General features: G+C 41.9%; 1 protein-coding gene across 2 annotated transcripts in view; it reads left to right on the top strand.

The window, feature by feature from the left end:
• Positions 1-24,169, top strand: part of COL14A1 (collagen type XIV alpha 1 chain) — a 179,582-nt gene that overhangs the window by 99,765 nt on the left and 55,648 nt on the right. For both annotated transcript variants that reach the window (XM_006026800.2, XM_025207819.1), the window contains 10 exons: positions 1,676-1,799; positions 5,058-5,201; positions 7,216-7,380; positions 9,883-9,921; positions 10,149-10,287; positions 13,364-13,506; positions 15,395-15,504; positions 16,175-16,333; positions 21,162-21,239; positions 21,516-21,602. In XM_006026800.2, coding sequence (XP_006026862.1) covers positions 1,676-1,799; positions 5,058-5,201; positions 7,216-7,380; positions 9,883-9,921; positions 10,149-10,287; positions 13,364-13,506; positions 15,395-15,504; positions 16,175-16,333; positions 21,162-21,239; positions 21,516-21,602 — 1,188 coding nt within the window. The remainder of the gene's footprint in view (positions 1-1,675; positions 1,800-5,057; positions 5,202-7,215; positions 7,381-9,882; positions 9,922-10,148; positions 10,288-13,363; positions 13,507-15,394; positions 15,505-16,174; positions 16,334-21,161; positions 21,240-21,515; positions 21,603-24,169) is intronic.

Here is a 24,169-nt window from a genome sequence, read left to right as displayed (position 1 = left end):
TCTGTTTCTTTGGCCTTTTTTCTAGCAAAATCTTTTAAAAATAAACTAAAGCATTTTATTTAGAATATGGGCCACCTGGGTGCTTCAGAATGTTATGCACAGAAAACTGTGTGCATCCAGTCATTGCTTTCTTGTAATATCTTCAAAATACAGCTAAATATGTCATTGTTTTAAATCAAACTATTTTAACGTTTCATTTTTTAGTATTCAGATAGTGTCAGCACCCAAAACTCTTGACAAATGCTGTAGGAAACCCACTTCCTCTAAATTTTTTATTCAATATATCAGTTTGTTTCATGTAGTTTCAAATCCTGCAGAAATTTACACACCTACTTAGCTTTAAGCAAAAGTAGCCTCATTGAAGCCAACAAGACCACTCAGTGGGCACGCCTAAACATTCATTAATGTGCCGTAGTTACTGCATATTTAGTTTAATGAAGTACTAACTTGTTTAATGAAGTACTAACTAACTGCGCAGTAACTACAGTTACTGCACAGTAATGCTGGCTCATGGTTTTTTAGTGATGCTTACTGAGCAGTAGCCTAATACTACTGCTCAGCAGCGTATTAGCGTGGTTTTTGCCTGGCATGCTACTACACAGTGTTGTTAGGCGACTGTGCACTAAACATCTTGTGTAGACATGCCCTCTGTGTCTGGAGTTAAATACGTTCTATGCAAGTTTAAGACCTTATGTATTACATTTGAATGTTCTTCTGGTGCAGCTTATAAAACTGAGATGGGCACGCAGACTTATATAGCAACATGCCTGGGAGAGGAAATATCTCAAAGATAAGTTCTTAATGTTGTTTCTAGTTCCAGCTAAGTATTGGTTCTAGTGAAGTCAGTGGGGACTGTGTGAGTAACAACTGCAGATGTGGGCAATTGTGTATGTGATTATGCCCTTTAGCTACACAAAGAATATGTTTGCCAAAGTGAGAATGACTTTTCTCATCCTTTACTACTCAGCGGGCACATCTATTCAAGATGCTTACTGTGTGGTAGCCTCATAACACTACGCTGTAGTGTATTGGTCAAAAAACGTGCTAATAAGCTACTGTGCAGTGTTATTAGGCTACTGCACAGTAACCTTCACAAAAAACCATGTGCCAGTGCTACTGCTCAGTAAATGTAGTTACTGCATAGTCAGTTAGTATTTCATTAAGGAAGTACTAAACTAAATGTGTAGTAACTACTGACTGCCCAGACAAGTTTTCCATCTATTGACTCCTCTGTGAAATCCTATGAAATATGAACTTTCATTCCTACCCAGGAGAACTTTTACAATCTTTTCTCCAATGCCTGATGAAGGGGGTTTGTGCCCAAAAACTTGCAATGAAAGAAATTTCTTTGCAAAAATCTTGTTGGTCTAATAAAAGATATCATCTCTACTACAAGTCCTGATTGCCTTTTCCTCTAAATCAATACAGCTACAACCTGGATACCTAATAACTATAGCGCATTAATAAACATGTAGACACATTCAGTGAAACCACAAAGTGTTAGCTGGCGGCCAAAGCTTCAGAGAATAAAATTAAACTTTACTTTAAAAGTTTTGGTTTCAATGTATAGGCAGAGCAGAAGTTCAAGATAATTCTCTTTTTAAATAAATTGAGTCACTTGCCTTGGTTTATGCCCGGGGCAGCATTTAGTAACTAACATGCCTTCTTTGTACAGGTTGCAATAGCACAGTTCAGTGATGATCCCAGGACAGAATTTAAACTGAATGCCTACAAAGCAAAAGAAACTCTTCTTGAGGCCATTCAGCAGATAGCATATAAGGGAGGAAATACCAAAACAGGTGAGAGAGGTCCCAGGCTGTGAAATATTTTCTTATTCCAATTCTGTAGTCAGCATTACCATTCTGTTTGCCAAGTGTTTTACCAGGATATAGCTGTGACAAAATATGGGGACAGGCAATTTATGCAGTGAAAAAGCAAAACAGGATGCTGAAATGCCCCACTCCCACCCATCTAGAGTACTTTGGTTTGCTGCAGTTCTCACATGATCTGCATTTTCGCTTCTGGGCCTTGATCAAGCTGTAAGGGCCAGTTGAAGGGAGGTGGCAAATTACTGTAAGGATTGGAATGGGCAGTAATGTGGGCACGTGTTGGTAGATAGGAGAATGAGATAGTGTGAGGGATTTGCAGGACATTTAGGCAGATAGAAAGGAGGAGCTCACTATGGGTGTGTACAGACATTTAGCAAGGTTAGTGGGGGTTACATTAAGTTAAAAATGGCCACCCCATCTAAGTTAAGTTTGGAACGGGGAGCTAGCATGGGGAGGGGGTGGAGCTTGAGGGATTGGGGGATCAAGCAGTCTCTGAGACGGGGGAGGGGGTTGGGTGGCAGGCAGAATCAGGGGGACTAGCAGGGTCTGCTGGGGGCTTTATGAGGCTGGAGGGCTCTTCCCTAACCCCCCCCCACAGGACCATGGGCTGTTTTTAGCTCCATGACCCCCTGGCGAACCAACACCCCCCATCCCGCCCACCCCTCTCCCCGACTCAGACTTACTTCCTTAATTCTAGCACTAGTGAATACCAGTAAAACCAGCACTGGGAGTAGCTTGTGGTGTGGGGGGTTTGGCAGGCTTGGGGGTGGGGGGTGCTGGCTGGCCCATGCAGTGAGGGGTTGTCCATCAGGAGGTGGGGGCAGGGGCTGGGGAGCTACAAAGTGGTCCTGTGCTAGGAAGGAGGTAGGAGAAGTGCAGCCCTGGAGCTGTTGCCAATGGCTGGGCCTTCCTGGTCCTGGGGCTGCACTGAGAACTGTCCAATAGTTCCAGACAGTTAGAATGAACTAAAAATGGCCAACCTGATCTAAATGAGACTACCTCAGAGGTAGGGTTAACTTGGATTGAGTTGGCCATTTTTAGACTGATCTAACTGTCCTGATCATCTGTACAGTTTGCACTTAAATCAACCTGACTAGGGATCTAAGTATAACCCTATATTCGCCCTAGGGAAATTAAGTTAGACTGGGTGGCCATTTTTAACACAATCTAACCTCTCCCTTACCTCCCCGAACATCTATAAGCTCCCTATGAGTAAAGAGAGTTATGTCCTAGAATAGAGTGTATTTTTCATTGGGGGAATAGCAGGACTGATAACTGGGAATATTATATTTGCATTTATGCTCTCAGGGTAGCTCTTTGTTGAGAATACTGGAAGGGTTAAAAATTGGGCTGTCAATTAATCACTGTTAACGTGTGTGATTAATGTGTTAGTTGGTTCTTCAATTGATTTTTTTTTAACGTGTTAAGCGTGCACATGGATTTGGAGCCTGCAACTGGGCTCCTCTCCGCTGCTTTGGGCTGTTGCAACAGGAAGGTGGGGGCTGGGGGGAAGGGACACACAGTCACATACACACAAACACATGAGGAGCCGCAGCCTGCACGTGGCCAGGAATGCAACCCGGCAGCATGTAGAACAGCACCTAGCAAGGTAATTCTGTGGAAGGGAAGGGAAGGGGCAGGGGGGAGAGGGAAGGGGCAAGGGGGACAAATCGAGGCCCCCACAGTGAGAGAGGGAGTGGGGCAGGAGCAACGGCTTGGGTGAATGGGGCCCCGGGGACAAGGCGGGTCATGGGACAGAGCTGCTAGAGGCTAATCCAGGGGGGTTGGGGGGGGCACAGCTCCCCACTGTTGCGTGCATTCCTGGGGAAGATACAGGAGGCCATGTGCCCCCCTGGATTTGTGCTTGGGGCAGAGGTGGGCTGTCTGCTGCAGGCTGGGGCTCTGTGCCCTGCTGTGCTTTTGCCCTGGGAGCCACACAAGACTATGGGCAGGCAGGGGATGCGCAGCATTGGACAGAGCTGCACCCCGCCACGCTGCCCCCCCTGGATGAGCCTCCCACAGCTCCATCCCATGACCCACCCTGGCCGTAGGCCCCCTTTCATCCCAACTCCTACCCGCTCCCTCCCTTACCATGGTGGCCTCAATCTGCACACCTTGCCCCTTCCTTCTCCACAGACTTACCCACTGAGTGCTGCTCTACATGTTGCTAGGTTGTGTTCCTGTAGGGTTCCCATATTTCCAGTTTCAAAAAGGAGGACACCTTTGGGGGGTGGGGGTGGTAATATGCCCATGCTCTGCCCCTGCCCATCATTTCCAAGCTGCAGCCCCCCAGCCCTGCTGCTTCCCCTTAGTCTTGACCCACAATACCCAGCATCTTGCCAAGACATGTGGGGACCCCCTCTCCACAGGCTTCAAATCCCACACACACCCACGGCCCCCACAAATCCCCCCCACACACCCCCACACCCACTCCCCAACTGTACAGAGTACTTGCATAATTTTAAGTTTTTCTGTGCATAATGTTGAGTTTTTAGCTGTGCGATTAAAAACGTGATTAATTGCAACCAATTTTTTTAATCACACAACTAATCACAATCAAATTTTTTAATTGTTTGACAGCCTTAGACTTAAAATCTTTTTTTATTCAGGGCCATGTGGCTTATTATTCTTAGGCTACACAAAAAATATCTTGCATCTGTTTGCATTGTGTTGACTTACTGTTCTGACCAGAGTTACAGATTTCCATATTTCCATTTACCACAGAAAATGCTACATTGGTATTTGTTAACTAAAGGTACTCTATCTGCTGCCCTGTGACCTGGGCAGGAAGGATTTTATCATGCCTGACTTTCTTCAAGCCAAGGCTGTTTTAGATGTTGGTTTAAGGCACAAGATTTGGCTAGATAGTCTTCTAAACCTAAGAAGACAAAAGACACCAAAGCCAAGGACTGACATTTTCAAAAGCTAGATTTAAAATTAAGATACTAAATCCACATTTAGGCATTTAAGTAACTGGTTTAATTTTCTGAAGTGCCGAGTAGCTCCTCCCAAAATCAGTTTGTTAATGGGTGCTCAGCACCTTTTCAATTTCAGGATACATATTACAGCACCTAATTCCAACTTTATGTAAACACTTTTGAAAACCGTGACCTAATAATTTATATGGCATTTTGCTCTTTTATCTATATTTAATGCTTTAATTGAAAAGCTAATAGGAACCATCTTCTTTGTATACTGCTATTATGTTGCCTATTTCCTTCATTTCAGGCAAAGCAATTAAGCATGCACGGGAAGCTTTGTTTACCCTTGATTCAGGCATAAGAAGGGGCATCCCAAAGGTTCTGGTGGTTATTACTGATGGACGATCACAAGATGATGTGAACAAAATTTCCAGAGATATGCAGCTAGATGGTAACGTGCTATAACAGGAAATGTTTGCGTTTTCATTTTTTCTCCTGCTAAACTATTGTGGTTAAACCCAGACACAAGCTAAGGCTATTTCCTACCCCAGAAGGCCTTATAATTTTAATCCTAGTGAGCAGAAACCAGATAGCAACCCTAGGAAACTAAGAATTTTGCCAGGGATTGACTAGTGTTCTATATATTTTTTATTATTGGCTCATTTAGTGGGGTCATTTAAAATCATGCAGCAGTCAACAGGACTGTTCAAATGCCTGCAGAGTCTATATTATCATGCATGAATTGTAATTTCACAATTAAGGGCAATCTGAAAGATTATATCTTTACAGACAGGAGACCATTTGAAGCACCTTTCATATGCATTGCTCCTGATCTACTACTTATCTGCAATAATTATCTTAGGGATATTTTACTCCCCATCTTAGGGTTTTTATTATCTACTGCTGTCATTTATGAACATGATGATTAAATTATTAATTATCTAGTTATTGTTATTGAGATTTGTGTCATACTCCAAAATGGACTAGGCATCACAGCACAGGTAAGCTCCCTGCCCAAAAAAGGACTGACAGTTTATGACTCAGCAAGAGAACAAAGAAGGGGCTAGGATTTTGGAGAAGCAGAATGACAGAAGTCAGCTATGTCTGTATATATTTGTGTGGGTATGAGCCATTTATTAAATTATTTCTAAAATATGCCAGTTATGGGATCACTGTTATTAAATAGCATTTAGAACTCAATAAAAAAAATAAGATCCCTCAACTGAGTCTAGTTGTCTACCTACGTCTCTCGCACAACATGTTGGATATCGAGCATGAAATGTGAGTCAAGGGTTGTGGGTTCTGCTGTTGCCTCTATGGGACCTCAGGCAAATCAATTCTCTTTCTTTCTGCTTTTGTGTGTGTGTGTGTGAGAGAGAGATTGATCTGTTTAGCTTGTAAGCAGCTGAGAGCAGCAACATGCTTTTAATTACATGTATAGAGCATGTCTACCACAAAGAGGTCCTATCATAATGTAAACATGAAGAATTATTATTATACTGAAAATGTGTGTATCTATGAGGGAAGTGCGTTCTGGGGGATGGGGTCCCTGCTAGGAGTCCTACTCCTGGAGGGCTGAAGAGGTGTTAGGTATCTCTCTGGATGTCGTCCAAACCCCTTGATGTCAAAGGGAAGTCTCCCTTTACCTAGTGTTGGTCATAGATCAAATCATATAAGAACAATATATTCATTTCCAGGATTCCAGACAATATACTAGGTTGTTTCTGTGATCATATGTGGAAAAGAAAACATTAGGAAATGCTTTGGTGCATAATCACAGCTCCTCTTAACAAGCATAGGATCAGGTGCCCTTCCCACTGATATCTTCCAAATCAGGCTTGGGCATAATAGGTGGAGCAGGACTACCTGTTTAATCAGGCTTACCTGATTAAACAGGTGTTGTTTAATCCCTAGTTAACTAAAATATTTATAAACAGGAATGTTTATGGGTGAGGCAGCAGCAGGTTTAAAACCCCAATTAGTACGTTGCAAAGAATTAAATCTGTAAAAGAATAGCATGAAATTTAATTTCTGGCCTTTGTATTTATAATAGACTACAATTATGGGCCCTTTTGTTACTTTCTATGTAGTCTTGAGTTCATCAAAATATTAAAATACATGCTTAAACATTGTGAGTAAACCCTTCCCTATTCAGCAACACCTGAACATTTGCTGAGGTGACATCAGAGTAAATTGTACTTAAGCATATGCTTAAACTACCAGAGTAAGCGTTCAGATTAACAAAGAAAAATGATGCAAAAAGTCTTGCTCTGAGTATGGAGCATATTGACTTTACTTGGGGTACACGTGTGAATTTTCCTTTCTGTTTTAGAAAAATGATTCAGACATTTTCCACTTTTGCATTTAGCCAGGAAAGAGGCCAAAGCAAATATTGTTTTTATGTTTTTTAAATTTTATTTCTACATTTTGAACAAATTACAAGAATATTCCTTTTTCCTTTATAGGTTTCAGCATTTTTGCTATTGGTGTGGCAGATGCTGACTATTCAGAGTTAGTTAATATTGGCAGCAAGCCCAGTGAAAGACATGTCTTCTTTGTGGATGATTTTGATGCCTTTAAAAAGATTGAAGATGAGTTGATCACTTTTGTCTGTGAAACTGCATCAGCAAGTGAGCCATTTTGATTTTAATTTCCTCCTATGCAACATAAAATAGCTACTAAATATATTTATATTCTACATTTTGATGTTACAGTCCTGAAAAGGTGAATTTTGCAATACTTTTGATTTGAAGATAGTTACAATATTATTGACTGCAAACATCTTGCTCTGGGTTTACAACAATGTAAATGAGAGCAGAACTTGGTGTGTAAGTTCTAAGTTTTTATTTCATACAGAACTTTACCTTTTTATGAGAGAAAAAGTTGCTGAATTTATTATTACCTAAATCACATCTGTAAAATGTATTCACAAGATACCAAGTTCCTGTGTATTTGTCACATGTAGACTGAAAAAGTTGTAGCTCAGAAGGGAAGCATGGAGAAGCATTTTCTTGCCACAATTCTGGCAATTATTCAGTCATAGAGATATCATTCTCTAGGCGAGGGGTTCCCAAACTGTGATACATGTACCCTTGGGGTTACACAAGGCATCTCTGAGGGGTACACAGGAGAAATTGTGTAATGGCAGGTTTAATTTTCATTATAATTATAATTGGTATTTAAGGGATTAAAATATAAAATGTATACTGGTGGGGGTATATGGGCAGCTGGTAAATCTGGAAGGCAGTACGCAGTAAGAAAAAGTTTGGGAACCTCTGCTCTAGACCATTTCTGAGCAGAGGAGAAGAAAGAGGTATTGGCCCAGGGCTTACAGCTTGGAGGGCACAATCCACATATTTTGATACATACATTCTCATTACGTCCCATTGGCTAGGGACAGACTTTACACATAAACCAGTTTAAGTGATCAGAAACTGGTTTAAACCTGTAAGAAAACAGATGTTCAGTGCACATAATCCAGTTTGAAAATGGCTGAAACTGGTATGAGATAAACCTGGTTGAATGTAGTGTCAGACTTAATTGATTTAGGTCAAACCGGTTTATGCAATGTCTGTCCCAGACCCCTTGCTGGTTTATCTAAATCAGAGTCCCCCAGCCTCCCGGCATGTTCTCTGGGCTGGGTGGAGCTTTCTGCTCCACAGCAGGGCTGGCCCCTCCCCTCTGCTCCCTGGCAAGAGCTCCAGCAGACACTTGCAGGCACAGCAGGGTCTGCTGGCGTCCCCATGCCTCCCTCCCTCCGCCCCCTTACCACTCGCTGCTTAAGCAGGGATCCCTTCCTCCTGTCTGCCACAGCATGGTCCATAGCCAGCATGTGGTATCCTAGCTAATGCTGCATAAGGCTCAAGCAGACACAGCAGGGTCTGCCTGACTTCCCCCTGCCTTATTGCCCCTCCTCCCCCAAGCCCCCCCGCTGCTCAAGCAGGAAATCCCTCCCTTCCTTCCATCTCCCACAGCATGGACCCCAGCCCCATGGACCCTAGGCATGTGGTATGCTAGCTAATTCCTAGAGGTGTGTGTGTGTGTGTCTCTCCAATTTCACTGGGGCAGGCAGACAGAACAGTGACAGAACAGTGACTGCTTAGGGCTATTTGGAGCTAATCAACAGGTCACTTGGTAAGCTGTTTAAGAAGTTTGAAGTAATGGAGAGAGGCCATTGTTTTGTTAATCGGGTGATAAAGACTGTTATCACTATCAGCCCCCAAACTGGCTTTTTTGCCTGTCAGTTTGCTGCAGACAGTATGACGAAGCAGGGAGGGAGATTGAAAACCTCTGTATCATCAACAGATACATCACTGCACCCCACTGCCCCCTTGCCTCAGAGTGCTAGGCTGGAGCTGGGAGCTGGCAATAGTCCCGCCCCTTGAGCAGCCAGTGGGGAAAAGCCTGGGACCCTGCAGGCAGACCTCCCTAATGACAGAGTCCTGTTGGGCCCTGGCCACACCCCCCTCAGCTCAGCTCCCTGCAGAAGGGAAGGGAGGGCTGCTCCAGAGTCCCACCTGCTTCTAGCCTGAGCCACTGCAGGCATGTGCCTGTATTTCCTGAGTCCAGAGAGAATGTCTGTCTGGTTTCAAACCAGTTCAGCCTAGGCAGGTTAAATTAACCTGCAAAGACTGAATCAATTCAGGCTTAAGATTTTTGAATGTCTGTCCCTAGCCATTATGTGCATGCCTGAGAAATGGCAGTATGTAGCTAGTTTGAACAATTTGTGATAATGAAATTCGTCTTGGAACTGCAGTCTAACACAGCTGAGATGCACAAGATTATTGCTTTTATATTGCTGATACGTACCCTTAATTTTTGGCCCTTAAACTCTACTTTTAATATATGTCAGGACTTTGAAAACATAATACTCGTATTTACTGGTTATTTAGGCTTACCTTTTGAAAAGTGGCCTGTAATTCTGTTTCTGTTTTTTGTTAGCAACTTTAGATCCCTAGTGATACCATGTTAGATACCCAGCATTAAAAATTCAGACCTCAGTGTTTATTGATTCCCTAGGAGACTGTCTGTGATGGAGAAGTCTAGTTTCTCTTCATAGAAAGAAATATTACAGGTTTGTTGGAAGTATTTACTTCTCTTCTGAGTTGAAATATATTTTTCCTTTCTTCCAGCTTGCCCGTTGGTGTATAAGGATGGCAGTAGTTTTTCAGGTACAGAACAGTGATTGTTTTACATTCTGCATCTATGGAATCATTTTCTTTAACTGATAGGCAAAATGTGAAGTAGTAAATTTATTTTTTCTCTGTTTGTAACGACAGCTGTTAAACAAATGGGGGTATGAAGGTCCTTTCTCTAGTCCACTTTGTCCTCTTCTCCCTTTTTCTGTCACAAATTGTTAACTTTAAAGTGATATGTTCTACATTTTTATGCCTTTCAGGATTTAAAATGATGGAAATGTTTGGTTTGGTTGAAAAGGAATTTTCAACAGTGGAAGGGGTTTCCATGGAACCTGGTACATTTAATGCTTACCCGTGTTACAGACTGCATAAAGATGCATTGGTTTCCCAGCCTACCAAGTATGTATTAACATATGGATTAATATAAAGAGCAGAGTCAAGTAATATTTTGCTGCTGCAACTGGATGCAAATTATTGGCTCAATCCCTGTAGAAACGAACAACACATGTCTTAGCAAAAATGATCATAGTGGCACAGCAGTCTATCTTCTGGAAAATAGATTTGAATGTTTATTGCAGATACCTTGTCACTGTTTGTATGTAATGGACCATCTTTCTTGAGGCAGGTGGAGAGAAGTTGGACATGGATTAACAATTCATATTTCTGTCTCTTCATTTGTGCATGTTTCCTATCTGATCTGATCTGCTGCTGTGTGTACTCTTCCGTTACTCCTCTGCTCATTCTACCCAGCACAATCTTCTTGATTGCTTCACTGTGCTTTCAGTCCTTTTCATGGTACTGAGAATACCTTTTCTAGCTGATTCAAGACACCTTACAGGTATGGTTCAAATAGGCCTCTTGTTTTCCTCATTCTATTTTTGTATCACTGAATATTACTCATCTCTCCATGCTTCTGGATATGGCATACACAAGTCTGGTGTTTCCACTATGCTGTTTTCTTAATTTCCATGCTACTGCAGCCTGTTATATACTGAACAGCTCTGTTTCTCATCCTGCTGGAGCTCTCCATATATTTTTACCCTTTTGGGGTATGTCATTTACTTCATTGTTGCTCGTCACTTTTACTCTTTCCTTGTAGCCCACCTCCAGTCAGTGTCTGATTCTTGTATTTCCCATTTGTCAGCTTGTCCTAACTCTGTCAGCTTTCACCAATGCCATAACCTCTGCGAGTTGCCTAGGGAAATCGTGGAATCCCCTTCACTGGAGGTTTTCAAGAAGAGACTGGGTAGCAACCTGTCTGGGATTCTTTAAGAAGAGCAAATCCTGCATTTCTTCAAGGGGTTGGACTAGATTACCTGTGAAGTCCCTACCAGTTTTATGATTCCATGGTACTATAAAAAGGCAAAGGTCCTCCTGACTAAACGGTCCTTTATCATCCTTCTCCTAATTTCAGATTTAAATTTACTTTACAGTCCAGAAATCTTGGAGTGACTCCTGACCTCTAAATTTTATATTCTTCATCTGACATATATTTAATTCAGCTAGCACCATTTCTGATGCATTGCCAGATTTCATCTTTACTTTGTCCGTTTCTTTTCTGATAACCTTCTTCATATGTATTTTCATCATTCCCCATTTTGCAGTCTGAGAATAAACTACACAGTAGAAAACACACTTCTGATAGGGGGTCTAGAGAGTGGGATCCAAGAGCAGGATTCTGCTTAGTAATAATGCATATACGTAGGCACAGAGAACATGCTGATACACCCCTGGTGGTTATTGTATCAGTTACAGTGATTATTGAGTTGTGGTTTTTTGCTGTTTCTTAATAAAAAAAAAAAGGCAAGCTATAAAAGAAGTGGCACTAGAGACGATGGGAAGTTAGGATGTGAACACACATCATTAAAAAGTTTCAAATGTCTTTGAATGTTTCAGAGGATCATCTGCACATGTGTACAACCCCTTTGAAATGTTCCAGAAGTGGCTGACACACTTCAATAGTACCTCTTGAAAGGAGGTGCTATTTTGTATTGTTGTCTGGACAGAGAAGGGTGGGGAGATAAGGTGGGCATGCTGCCTGCTTTCCAGCTGTTGGGTCCTGTTCTTTGTCCTGGGATGCTGCCAGGTCTCCACTGCCAGACCCAGATTTACCCCTCCCCACTACTGGCCCAGACCTCTGTTGACGCCCAGGGCCCCTGCCACTCCTGAAGCCTGGTCCATCAACCCCAGTACCCTATACCTCTCTGCTTGGCTGAGAGGGGGAGAGGAGGGCTAAAGGAGATTGGAGCTGGAGCGTCAGACTCCTGGTGGTGAGACCAGAGTGACTGGCTCTAGAAGAGGCTGTGACATTCTGAAGCTTTCCAGCCAGTAATAGGAAAGGGGCACATGTGTCCCCCTGGTTGAAATAGTCCAGTTATTAAATGTTTCCAAGTGCATGTCACATGAAAATATTTCAGTTGTTACTTGTGTCCGCACCCATAGATATACCTGGAACCTCCCACTGCCCTGTAATATATAGTGTTGTGCATCTTGTACAAATGAAGCTTCTTTTACATACTTTCAGAATGAAGCTAGTTAGTGAACTGCTTTTGGACGCCTGACTTTCTATCATAATTTCCCAGCTTGTGATTTGTCAAAGTTAAATAAAAGCTTAAAATACCAAATAACAAACCTAGACATTAAGGAATGAAACCAAGTAATGCATTTCTCTTGCATCATAAACATCTCAACCCTTCTGCAAGAATTTGAAGAGGCTATTGGTATATATATATATTTTTTTAGTTTTATTGTTCCTGGATTCTTTTATGTGTTGGCTTATACATTTATTAACTATGTTCTAAACATGATTGTAAAAGATCCCAAAGCAGTTTCTAGTATTGTTTTTCTATTACTAGTATTAGTGGTGGTTTAACTGGAAAAAGTGGGTTTGTTACAATGGGTTTCTAAATCATTTATGTCTTCATCTTATGGTAAACTTCACATGAAGTTTAAATGGATGCTTTAAAGTAGTGCCTTTTCAGTTAAAATTATGGGTTGATCCTGAGCCCCTTCACCTCTCACTGACCTTAGGTTTGGTCTCTCAATTTCTGAAATTAAGCTGTTTTAATGGAAAGTTTTAGTTATCAGAGCAGAAGGAGAGAGATCATCACTTCAAGATCATAAAGTACCATCAAGTTTATAATGAAATCTTGAAAAATCCCGACACGCATGCCGTTCTGACTTATATCATAATTGAATAGATTTGGCCAAGAGCAGTGATGCCTGACTCATAGAATTACAGAATCAGAAAATGAGGGTTGGAAGGGACCTCAGGAGGTCACAATAAGTCCAACCCCCGCTCAAAGCAGGACCAGCCCCAACTAGATCATCCCAGCCAAAGCTTTGTCTAGCCAGGTTTTAAAAACCTCTGTCTGGTGTTGCTTTTAAAAGAAGAGAAATCCAAAGAAAGAGGAAGCACTTTAAACCCAGCTTAGGTGTGATCATTTGAGTTTATAAAATATATTTTCTTTTACAGATACCTGCATCCGGAGGGGCTTCCTTCAGACTATACTATTACTTTTCTATTCCGAGTACTCCCTGACACACCCCAGGAACCATTTGCTCTTTGGGAAATTTTAAATGAAGAATATGAGCCACTGGTGGGAGTTATTTTAGACAGTATGTATTTAAATGTTCTAGCATGAATTTCTCTCTTGGGGTTTATGATTAACCAGGATCCCTGATGATTAAACAATGCAGGAACTAGGTTTTGATAGTAAAGTTTTGAATATATTATTAAAATAATTATCAAAGTTATTTGAAACTCTGGGTCTCTAATACATCATTCTCCAGATTGACCCCAGCTAATTTTACTTTGTGCTTCTGGGTCAAATTTGGATCTCAGTGGGGGTGTTTACATGTTCATTAATGCACAGTAGTTACTACACATTTAGTTTACCACTTGTTTAGTGAAGTACTAACTAAATGTGCAGTGACTACAATTACTGCGCAGTAGCGCTTGTGCACAGTTTTTTAGTAATGCTTAATGTGCAATAGCCTAATACTACTGTGCATAGCATGGTTTTTGCCCAGCACGCTACTATGCAGTGTTATTAGGCTACTGCACATTAAGTGTCTCATGTACATGTGCCCACTTACACTGATGTAAATACAGAGTAATTACCCTGCATTAGTGTCATTTTAATGAATGTCAGCTAGTTTTAACTGTGATATGAATCTTACCTACTTTTAGACCCAGTAGATTTGAATCAGGTCCTAACAAAATTGCACCAGTGAAACAGAAATCAGGATTGATTTAGAGCAGTGGTCACCAACGAGCGGATCTCGATCCAGCGGTAGATCTTGGAGCCTCTGGGAGCCAATCTGAGGCTGGGGTGGGGGGCTGAGTGCCCATATGCATGCACGCACATGCATGCCCCAGCCTGACAAGTCAGTCCGTGGGGGAGGGAAGGGGCGGGGGCTAAATTGAGGTCCTTGCTATGAGGGCCAGTGCCACAGAGGCAGGAGCAGGGGTAAGTTGAGTGGGGCCCCAGCCAGGTGGGACTTACCTGATGAGGAGGCACACCCCCAAATAGTTTTTTCTCCCTCTGCCTCTATCTGCACCATGTTTTAAGGAGTAGAGGACTGGATTGGGACTTGGGAATCCTAGGTTCTCTTTCTAGCTGTGCCTTTGGCTTGCTGCATGATCTTGGGCAAGTTGCTCCACCTCTCTGTGCCTCAGTTTCCCAAGCTGCAAAACAGAAATTATAATGCCATGCCCTTGAAGTTTACTGTCAAAAAGAGCCAAGTGATGTTTAGTTAGGGGAGTGTGTGTGTGTATATTGGTACAGCTCAGAGCCATGCTAATTAAAAGCACCCGGAGCATCACTTGTATCAGCATCTCCGCACTGAAAAGTGGTGGTGGGGCACTTTGAACTAAAGCTCATTGAACAAGCATCAATTTAAAGTGCCCCACTGCCATTTTTCAGCATGAGGATGCTGATACATGGGACACTGGAGGCTGCTGGGGGGTGGGAATTCCCATGCTCCAACAGACTCGACTAATTAAAGCGTGTCAGAGCAGCCTCCCTGCATGTGTTTAGAAGCCCTAAGATACCTACTTGCCCTGCCTTCTGCCTGACTTCAAACTAAGCCAGCTAAGCCACCTATATTTTTGTAAAGTTATTTCATAGACCGTTTCAAAATTTCCATTCTTATTTGGAATAAATCAAACTTCAAACTCTTCTTAAAATGGAATTTCCACCCTACACGGTTTCTGTCTCTAACATAGTTTCCTACCTATAAATACTATAATTGTGAATTACTGAGGAAGTACTAATAATTTAGGGGTTTTTTTATTAAACAGAATAAATAGTTCCATGCTTTCTAGTTTAGGGAACCTGAACTATCAGGTATAATTCTGCAGATTGTAGGTTTATAAAGGAGAGGACTTCTTGATAGTTTTGTTCTGTATGCTACTAAGAATACTGTTGATGCCTACATATAATAAATTATCTCTGTTCTTTCTCTCTCTTTAAGCATTATTTCTCTTTTATTCCTTGTACAGATGGTGGCAAAACTCTGACATTCTTTAACTATGACTATAAAGGGGATTTTCAAACTGTTACTTTTGAAGGACCAGAAATAAGGAAAATATTTTATGGAAGTTTCCATAAGGTTAGTAAGGTTAATTGGCATATGAAACCTATGCACACACAATTTTTGTTTTTTAATTTTTTTCTTTGTCATATTTTGAGGTTTTCTAGTTGACTAAGAATTAATTAAATGAATGTGTTTTACATATCACAAGTTATCTATCAAACTCTGTTAGGCAAACAGTGTGGCAATACAGGGTGCATCTACACTTGAGCTTTACTGTAGAGTTGACTAGAAAAGGGCAGGAAGCCCTAGCATGCTGAAAGATGGGGGGGAAGGGGAAGAGGAGGAGAGTTATGTGTCAGAGTGTGGTGCCCCCCGCCATGCCTCTGATTGGCTGAGGGGCCCCAGAAGTCCTTCCCCGTGGAGATTTGACAAATGGCCATCTATCAATCACCAGGCAGGGGCAAGACTTCTGGGGGTCCACAGTCAATTGGAGGCATGGGGGGGAGGGGGTCTGATGCACTCCACTGTGAATATGGTGACTGGTGCCATGCTCGGACCACAAAATTAGGAGGCAGCTGCTCCAAATTTGGTAGGTCCCTATTCATTGGCTGGGTTTGTTGTGGGTCATTTTGTCAGCACTAGGAACAGCAGCTCACTTGAAAAACGCCCTTTGTGTTGCCTCACTCATATTTACTTGGTCTTGTTACTGTGTACAAAAATCTCTCTCTTTTTTTTTTTTGCCTAGTTGCATGTTGTTATTAGCAAGACAACAGCCAAAATAATTATTGACTGCAAGCTAGTGAGTGAGAAGACAATTAATGCATCAGGGAATATTACTTCCGATGGGGTAGAAGTTCTGGGGAGAATGGTCAGATCCAGGGGCCCAAGAGACAATTCTGCACCAGTAAGTAAAACAAAAGCCATTCTTTAAACTATTTTAAGGTGCTCGACTTTGGTGTTTGGTGGCTGTAATCCATGTTTTTAACAGAAACACGTGAACTCATCTATGAAATATTAGTTGCATTTTTGCAGAATGTGCACCAAATTTTGCCTCAATTGGAGCAAAATCTTTTGGTTGCTGTAGCTTGCTTAATGGCCACCACAGCTAGATTTTCTCTCTCTGACTCCCACAAGTACTCCACAATTTTCCTTCCATCAAGAACTGAGTCCCCCTTATGCCAGGTGCTGTGAATGCAATATGATCTCTGTCCCAAATCCTTTGTTGCATAGGTTGACAAGATTTATTGGTACAGAATCATGGAAATCACTTTTTTCCTAGTCATAATCCTTTGTGGTCCCTAAAGCTTTGCTTGCCCATACGCTTCCATCTCATTCCTTTTATCTTACTGTATTGGTTTTACATGGAATCCCTAAAATCCCCTTCCCTAGCACAGGTGCGGGTAATTATTTCAGGTGGAGTGCTGCTTAACGAGTTTTGGTGAGCTGTTGAGGGCTGTCTTGCTCCTTGATGGTTGTCCTGCCCCCTTGTCGCCATCTTAAGACCAGAAGTCTCATCCCTAACCCCTGACCTTTGCCACCAGAAGTCCTTCCCCTTGCCTTCCAGAAATACTCCTTTTGGGAGGAGGGGTTGCCATCTTAGAACCAGAAAAAAACAAATCGTACATAAGAACTCAAATACCTACTATAACTTATTTTAATTTTATTACGAAAAACATTTTTGTCATGATTTGTGTTTGCATAACATATATAGAGGTGATTGCATAATAATCCAACAATAGATTCTTGGTTTTGTGTATTGTGAGGGAGGGGGATGTATGTAGAGGTGTGCATATGGTAGGTGAGTGTATGTGTGGTGTGGTGTATGTCAGTATTTCCCAACTAGTGTCCTACGGCACAAAGGTGTGCTGTCAGAAATGAATAGGTGCGCTGCAGAATTTTGCCATGGCAATGAGCTACAATAGGTATGAGGATGGGGAATGCCTTAGCAGGTGTGCTGCGGAAAAATGTTATTAATGTAAGTGTGCCTTCAGCTCGAAAAGGTTGGGAAACACTGGTGTATGTGTATGGTGTGTGTGTGGGGGTGTGTGTGCGGGGGTTGTAAGGGGATGTGGCTGTGTGGTAGGGGCATAGGGTATGTTGGGGGTTGTGTATATGTGGGACTCTGGGGGCAGGGTGTGGGTGTGTGGGGTGTCCCCTGGGGGGAGTGGGGAAGGCAGTTGGCTCCAGTGTGCAGGGCTTCCCCCCAGTGCCTGGCAAGTGCGGGGGCTGCACACCAGGGAGCACTGGCGATACAGATGACTTCATGGAGGCTGTCTCTCTCTCTGCAATGTGCAGCACTGATCAGAGCTATGCCTCGCTGGGCACTCATGCCCTGAGCACCCTGCCTGCTACTGCTGCCACTGCCTTCCGGGGCTGCACACCATGGGGGGACTGACTCCCCCACCCTTCCTCACACACGCGTGCTGCCCACCCAAGCTCTGTGGTGCCGCCTCCCCACTGGGTGTGGGCTCTTCGCTGCTGTCAGCCCCAGCCCTGTGCTCCATGCTCCCACTCAGCTGCAGCCTCACCCCTGCTGCTTCCCTACCTGGCGCCCTGAGCCAGCAGGAAACTGGGGAAGCAGAGCAGGTTCCCGGGGGCTGCAGCAGAAGCAGCAGCAGCCCTGCACGGAAGCTGCACACTGGCCAGACCTGGCCCTTCCGCCCACAAGGGTGGGAGCGAGGTGCAATAGGGTATGTTTGTGGCTGAGTGTACACATGGGCACCTCGATCCCACCCTTGTGGGCAGAAGGGCTGGGTGGGACACAATTTGTTGGGGAGCCTTGCAGGCCAGATGAAAGTGCTTGGTGGGCTTGATGTGGCCCACAGACTGTATTTTGCCCACCCCTACCCCAGTATTACTCGTTCTTTTAAAGGTATTTAATATTAACATATTTAGAAATGCAAATAATCTTGCAAAGTTTAATGAGTGGGAAGACTGTCTCCTGCCCTCTTTTTCGGGGCTCAATTCCACTTAGGGATATTTATGCAGTATTGTTACCAGAGTGCTGTATGCTTCCCCACTCTCTCAGCTGTTGTGCAAATGGGAAAGGTATAGATACGCCAGATGTCAGGTGAGAGAAGGCAAATTGCTTTGTTCTATTATGAAGAATATTCCACAATTTGCAGTCCAGTGCTGTGAAGCTATCACCAAATCCTCTGACTCCGGTTCCTCATTTTCCCCACAACCAAGCAACTTTCCCTGCAGCTGTCACTGCCTTCCAACAAGCTATGGGACTAGCTCTTTCTTATCGTGGATGTCTTTTCTAATGTTCTCACAGACTTTTCAGATGGCTTTAGTCACTGAATGGGAAAGTTTAAATAATGGGAATGACCATCAACTTCTTAGCTTTGTAGTGAACAGCACCCATTTTCTTTTAACTTTTTTTGACTCTGGGATGAAGTTTGCAAAGAATTTGAACTTTGAACCAGGGTTCAGTTTGAATGGGACTGAGGTTCACTTTTAAAATTTAGCACTTCTGGGCTGATATTGCAATATTCTTTCCAATATTCTTTTGCCCAAGGAATATATTTCTGTGCATAAAAAAGAGCATTTAGGCCTGAGGCTTATGGATGAGAATGAATTTGTCAAGCTAATAAGGACAATTAAACAGAGCAACCTTTGTGGCCACATTCCAGTAGGAACAGACAAAGGGGAATTTCGAGAAGCTTGGGATTAAGGAGGTCTTTGTAAGGGGAAATGGGAAAAAATTACGGTTTTTGTTGGAATCTAGAAATCTATAAATGATAAGTCATTTATGAAATGGCCCACTCACTGAAAAATGTGTTTGTGTTCAAATGAACTGTGTCATCTTATGTAAGACTGCAAACAGAGGGTGCACACATGCACACACACATGCACACACACAGACACCCACAGACATACACATATACACATAGGCAAATTTATACAACATCAAAAAAATCTGATAACTGTTCTTTGAAGGTTGCATTTTACTTTATTCATATTGAGTTGTGCTCATATGAGTAATTATGTCATAGTTCAGGCACTGAATAGAACAAGATGCTTTGTTTGACACAGAATAAAGTTTGCTTTTGGATTTGCACATATTTTGAAGTCCTTAATTAAAAAAATTAATCGATGGAAAATGTAAAAAAAAAAAAATTGAAATTGAAATGTTTAAATTGAAAAATGATATAACAACAGGTTTTGATGTTTTGACAAAGTTTGGTGAAACAGAAAAATTAATGGGACTTGAACTGTTTAAAGCTCAGTCAATACATGTGGTTGAAATACAGTATATTCTCTGCATTAACTTTTGAAACTTATTTATATACAAACTAAAAAAGGATAATCATAATGAGGTTATTTGATCTGAAAATAACTTTAGTCAGCCATCCTACAATAAGATCAGTGCAAGCAGACCTTTTGTCTTCACAGGATTAAAGGTTTAGGAAACTAAAATGCTATGAATGCAGAAATCTATGAATAAATTTTAACAGTGGCAAAGAAAGCTTTCTTTAATAATTTAACTTGAGTCAGAAGAAACAACCTACATAATATTTTAAAATCAGAATACTGACTCATTCAGCATTTTCATGAACATAATAAAGCAATTCAGCAAACGGTTTCTATTTGCTCATTATTTTACAACAAAATATTTTATCACTAAGGATTTCTGGAATGTTTAACACAGAAAAAGGAACATGCCCATGTATAAATCTAATATGTACTGCATATATAAGTGATGTGCATGTGTGTAGATACAATATAGGTAGACACCTACATAATAAATATTACTGACAGGACCATGCATACATGCAATTCTTTTAGTACATATACTAATTATTTTGTGTTACATAACATCTCCTTCAGAAAGAAGACTTTGTTTTCTGCTCTCCCAAAATAATCAGTGAAATCTTTAAAAAATGGTTTTGATATAACAAAGTGTGGGAGCAACAGCATAAGCATTTCTGCCATACCTGACAGGATCTCCATTTTAAAATTTGCATCCTAGTCCAGAAAATGAGTAGTTAATGGAACCATTCAGATGGGTGTAGCCCAGGTATACCTAGGGGAGTGCGCCCTGTCCTCTATTGACAGTGGTGGGGATCAGGCACGGTGCTGATGGAGGGGCCGACTACTAGAGCAGTTCGCTGTCCTCTCTACAGAGCCAGGCCGAGACCAAGTCCTTAACTATATACCATTTATTACTATAATAAATACATGTACTTAAGCTAAAACATAAAGAAGAGTTAGGGGGGAAGTGATGAACGTCCTGAAATTTTACTTACAATTTGTGGCTGTGTGAATAAGACGAGTGATGGGGTCCAAGGTTAAATTTGAGCATCAGCCTGGGGAGTGAGATTAATATTTAGTTTTCTCAGATTCACCTCTCGCATAGCTGTCCCTTTATGCCCTTATTTGGGAGGGCAAGAAGGAGTGATGTAGCAAGTGGCTAAATCATAAATTGTGTAGTAGATAAAGGGAGCCCACTCTCATTCCTTGGTTAGTTGGTACAGGGCCTCTCCCTACACACTAGACCCACTTAATGCTCAGTAATCAAAATAGGATTGTTAGACCCACCCCCCCTCCCCTCCTTCCAGGTATATTTGCAACCTGCTGCTTAAAATCTATTCACATGTCTATGTTGTCATTTTTCCACACGCCGTTCTGTTCAACTGGTCCTCTGTAATTGTCCCTTTCCCTTATGCTGGCTCCTCTTCTCACTGAACTTCGAAATAATGGACAATATTGTGCTTATTTTCAAACAGTTCCAGTTACAGATGTTTGACATTGCTTGTACTACCTCATGGGCCAATAGAGACAAATGCTGTGAAATTCCTGGCTTGGTAAGAATCCATTTAAAATCAGTTTTACTTGTTTCCCTTTTATTGAAACACATACTTTCACAATGAACCTCATGAAATCAGTGGATGGGATCTTCAAAAGGACCCAAGTGTGTTTGTGGGTACAAGACCTAATGAAAGTCAATGGAATTGATAACCCTAAATCACTTAGGTGTTTTGGAAATTCCTGCTCTGTATTTACTGTATCTTTTTCTATAAATTATCAAGTATTGAATCAAGGTTGTGGGTAAAAACTTCCCTATTTTGGTATCTCCTCAGAGAGATGAGGAAAATTGCCCAGCTCTTCCTCATGCCTGCTCCTGTTCTGAAGTCAGCAAAGGACCACTTGGACCTCCTGGACCCCCGGTAAGTTTTTAGTCAGGTTTGCGCTCAAACATACCAAATACTGCAGTAATCTGTCTTCTTCAAGGAGAGGGGAAAGGGCCATAGTCTACTGTTTCAACTACTAAAATGAAATGACAGCTTTGTATGCTGGCAAAAAGCTGAATTTTCAGTCCACTTAACTAGCAAAGATCTCATGCAGTTTGCTCTGAAAAATTGGCTCTGTAAGTGAATCGGATTCTTATGGCCTAATCCAAATTTATGCCAATTAGATTAATATGTGGACCTCTTGCAATGGGTATCTGTCTCTAGAGTCAACAGACATGTCGTGTCAATGGCACCTACATACAATTTTTAACCACTTAAGTGTTACTTGGAGGCTCTCTGAAATGCAGGAAATGTATAGGTTGGAATTTGGCTTTCTGAAATCCTTGATCAATTTATAGTATGTTTATAAATGAATGGCCAGATGATGCCTGATTGAGGTAGATGGAGAGCATGCAGTAAAAAAAAGGTTAAAATAAGCTTTTTCTGGCCTGTGCTTGAGCCAAACTCATATAATATCCATGTTCAGTGAGGCACTGCTTCTTTTGTCAGCTCCTCAGTGTACACTGAGCCACAAAATGGATGAGGGTTTCAATATCATCCTATCATTTACGTAGATATGCTGCTGACAGTACAACCACCAACCAACTTGGCATCAGGCTTTTCAGATGGTGACACCTTCCTAAACCTTACAGTTCCTTTATTTATGCTACTGTTTTAATGCTATGATTTGATCCTTACAATCTGCTAGGGAAACATCCTGTCCTTTTCCTTCCAGCCATATGGTCTTGAAATTTATTTTGTATTGATGGATGAACTAGCAAATACAGTCCAGGTTAAGATGCACATATTTTCCTAATGCACTCAGTGCTATGTTGACTGTGTTCCTAGGGGGTTACTAACCTATCCTCAAACAGAAGCATATAGATTGACATTTCAGGAGTTCAGTTTCAATAAATGTGTGTGGTGAATATACTAGTCTGGCTTTTCTACTGTACCAGAAATAATACATGAAATAATTCTTACCAGAGATGCTAAGTCCCAGTCCTACAGCTGCTCCATATCAAGGAATCCATTTGAACTCTGTGGGAGTTTTGGATATAGAAGGCCTGTAAAATCAGATCTTAATTGGCTGAGAAATTTCTTGATCTGGGTTCAAGTCTGTAAATCTTGACAATGTTCTGAAGAATTGGGAACAGTAGGAATATGAAAGAAAGCCCAAATGTTTATAAGCTTAATAAAAATGAAAATGAACATCATTATACATTGAAAAGCAATGTAACATAATTCTTTTTTGTCCTCTCTCATATCCCACTGGTAAATAAAGCCAATAAGGTTTGATGGTGTGTTGCTAATAGTGTATGGATGACCCTGAAATCTCTTTCCTTTTCATCACATCAATGATATCTTATCAGACTCATATCTTAACAGAGTGTTGATTGAGATAGGATTGTGTAAAGAAAGGTTTCTCAATGCAGAAATGAAATGCAGCGATAGTAAATACACATTCAAGGGAAGGTGCTTGCTAACTCTTTCTAAGAGTGTTATCATATTCCTTTAAATCTTACTTCACATGTAGCACAAGTGACCAATTACAACTGGCCAAAAGGTTGGGATCCTTAGGCCCCCTCTGCATGTACAGGTAAAGGTGTGATAGGATCTAATGCATGATCCACACAATTGAACCTCCTGCTACGCTACATGTTAATGGCAAGGAGGCGTAATTGTAGGACTGCACATTAGATTCCATTATGCCTTATTGCTGGTGCAAGGGGAGCCCAATTCTGGGCTCCTCATGTACCAGCAAGAAGCAAGTTCCCATGCCTAGGAGCCTCTCATCCCCCCAGGCCAGGGGGTTATCATGCACCCCCAAGCCTGGGAGATTATGGCAGCCATGATTTCCCAGGCCTGGGGATTTCAGACACTCCTTGGGCAGCCACGCCACCCAGCTGCTGGGACCCCAAGTCAGCACCTGCTAGGGCTGAGTCCCCTCATTTGCAGGACTCCCAGCCCTAGTTGGGTGTGATACACCCCCCTGGCTGGGAGCTCTGTCAGCTGATGGGACTCCCAGGTACAAGGAAGACCCTGTTACATGTGCAAATTAAAGCTTGATAGCAACCAGCTATAAAGTTAGTTGCACAGAGCACTGGTCATCAAAGCCTTTTTTATTTCAACTCTGAACATCGCTGCCTTTGAGAATCCCAAAGACACTTCAGTTGGTGCAGAATATAATTGTTTACCTTCTTAGTGGGACGTGTCACAGCAATTTCTGTAATTTTTATTTATTCATCAGCAAATCTTTAAAATCTGAACCAAAGAAATGTATAGAGCAACTTGCAATGCAGTACCACATTATGACTGAGAGTTATATTACCAATTTCTGTATCTGACGAAGTAGGCTGTGGCCTATGAAAGCTTATGCTTCTCTGAACCAATTTCTACGGTTCTCTGCTCTGCCTTCTGCCTGACTTCACACTAACATAGCTAAGTACTAAGCCTGTGTAAATAGGGCAGTATTTGATTAGGATTTGGATTTGGCTGTTTCG

This window comes from Alligator sinensis, unplaced genomic scaffold (assembly GCF_000455745.1).
Source record: "Alligator sinensis unplaced genomic scaffold, ASM45574v1 scaffold895_3, whole genome shotgun sequence".
NCBI lineage: Eukaryota > Metazoa > Chordata > Crocodylia > Alligatoridae > Alligator > Alligator sinensis.
The sequence above is the reverse complement of the archived record's forward strand: the minus strand, read 5'-3'. Positions and strand labels throughout refer to the sequence as shown.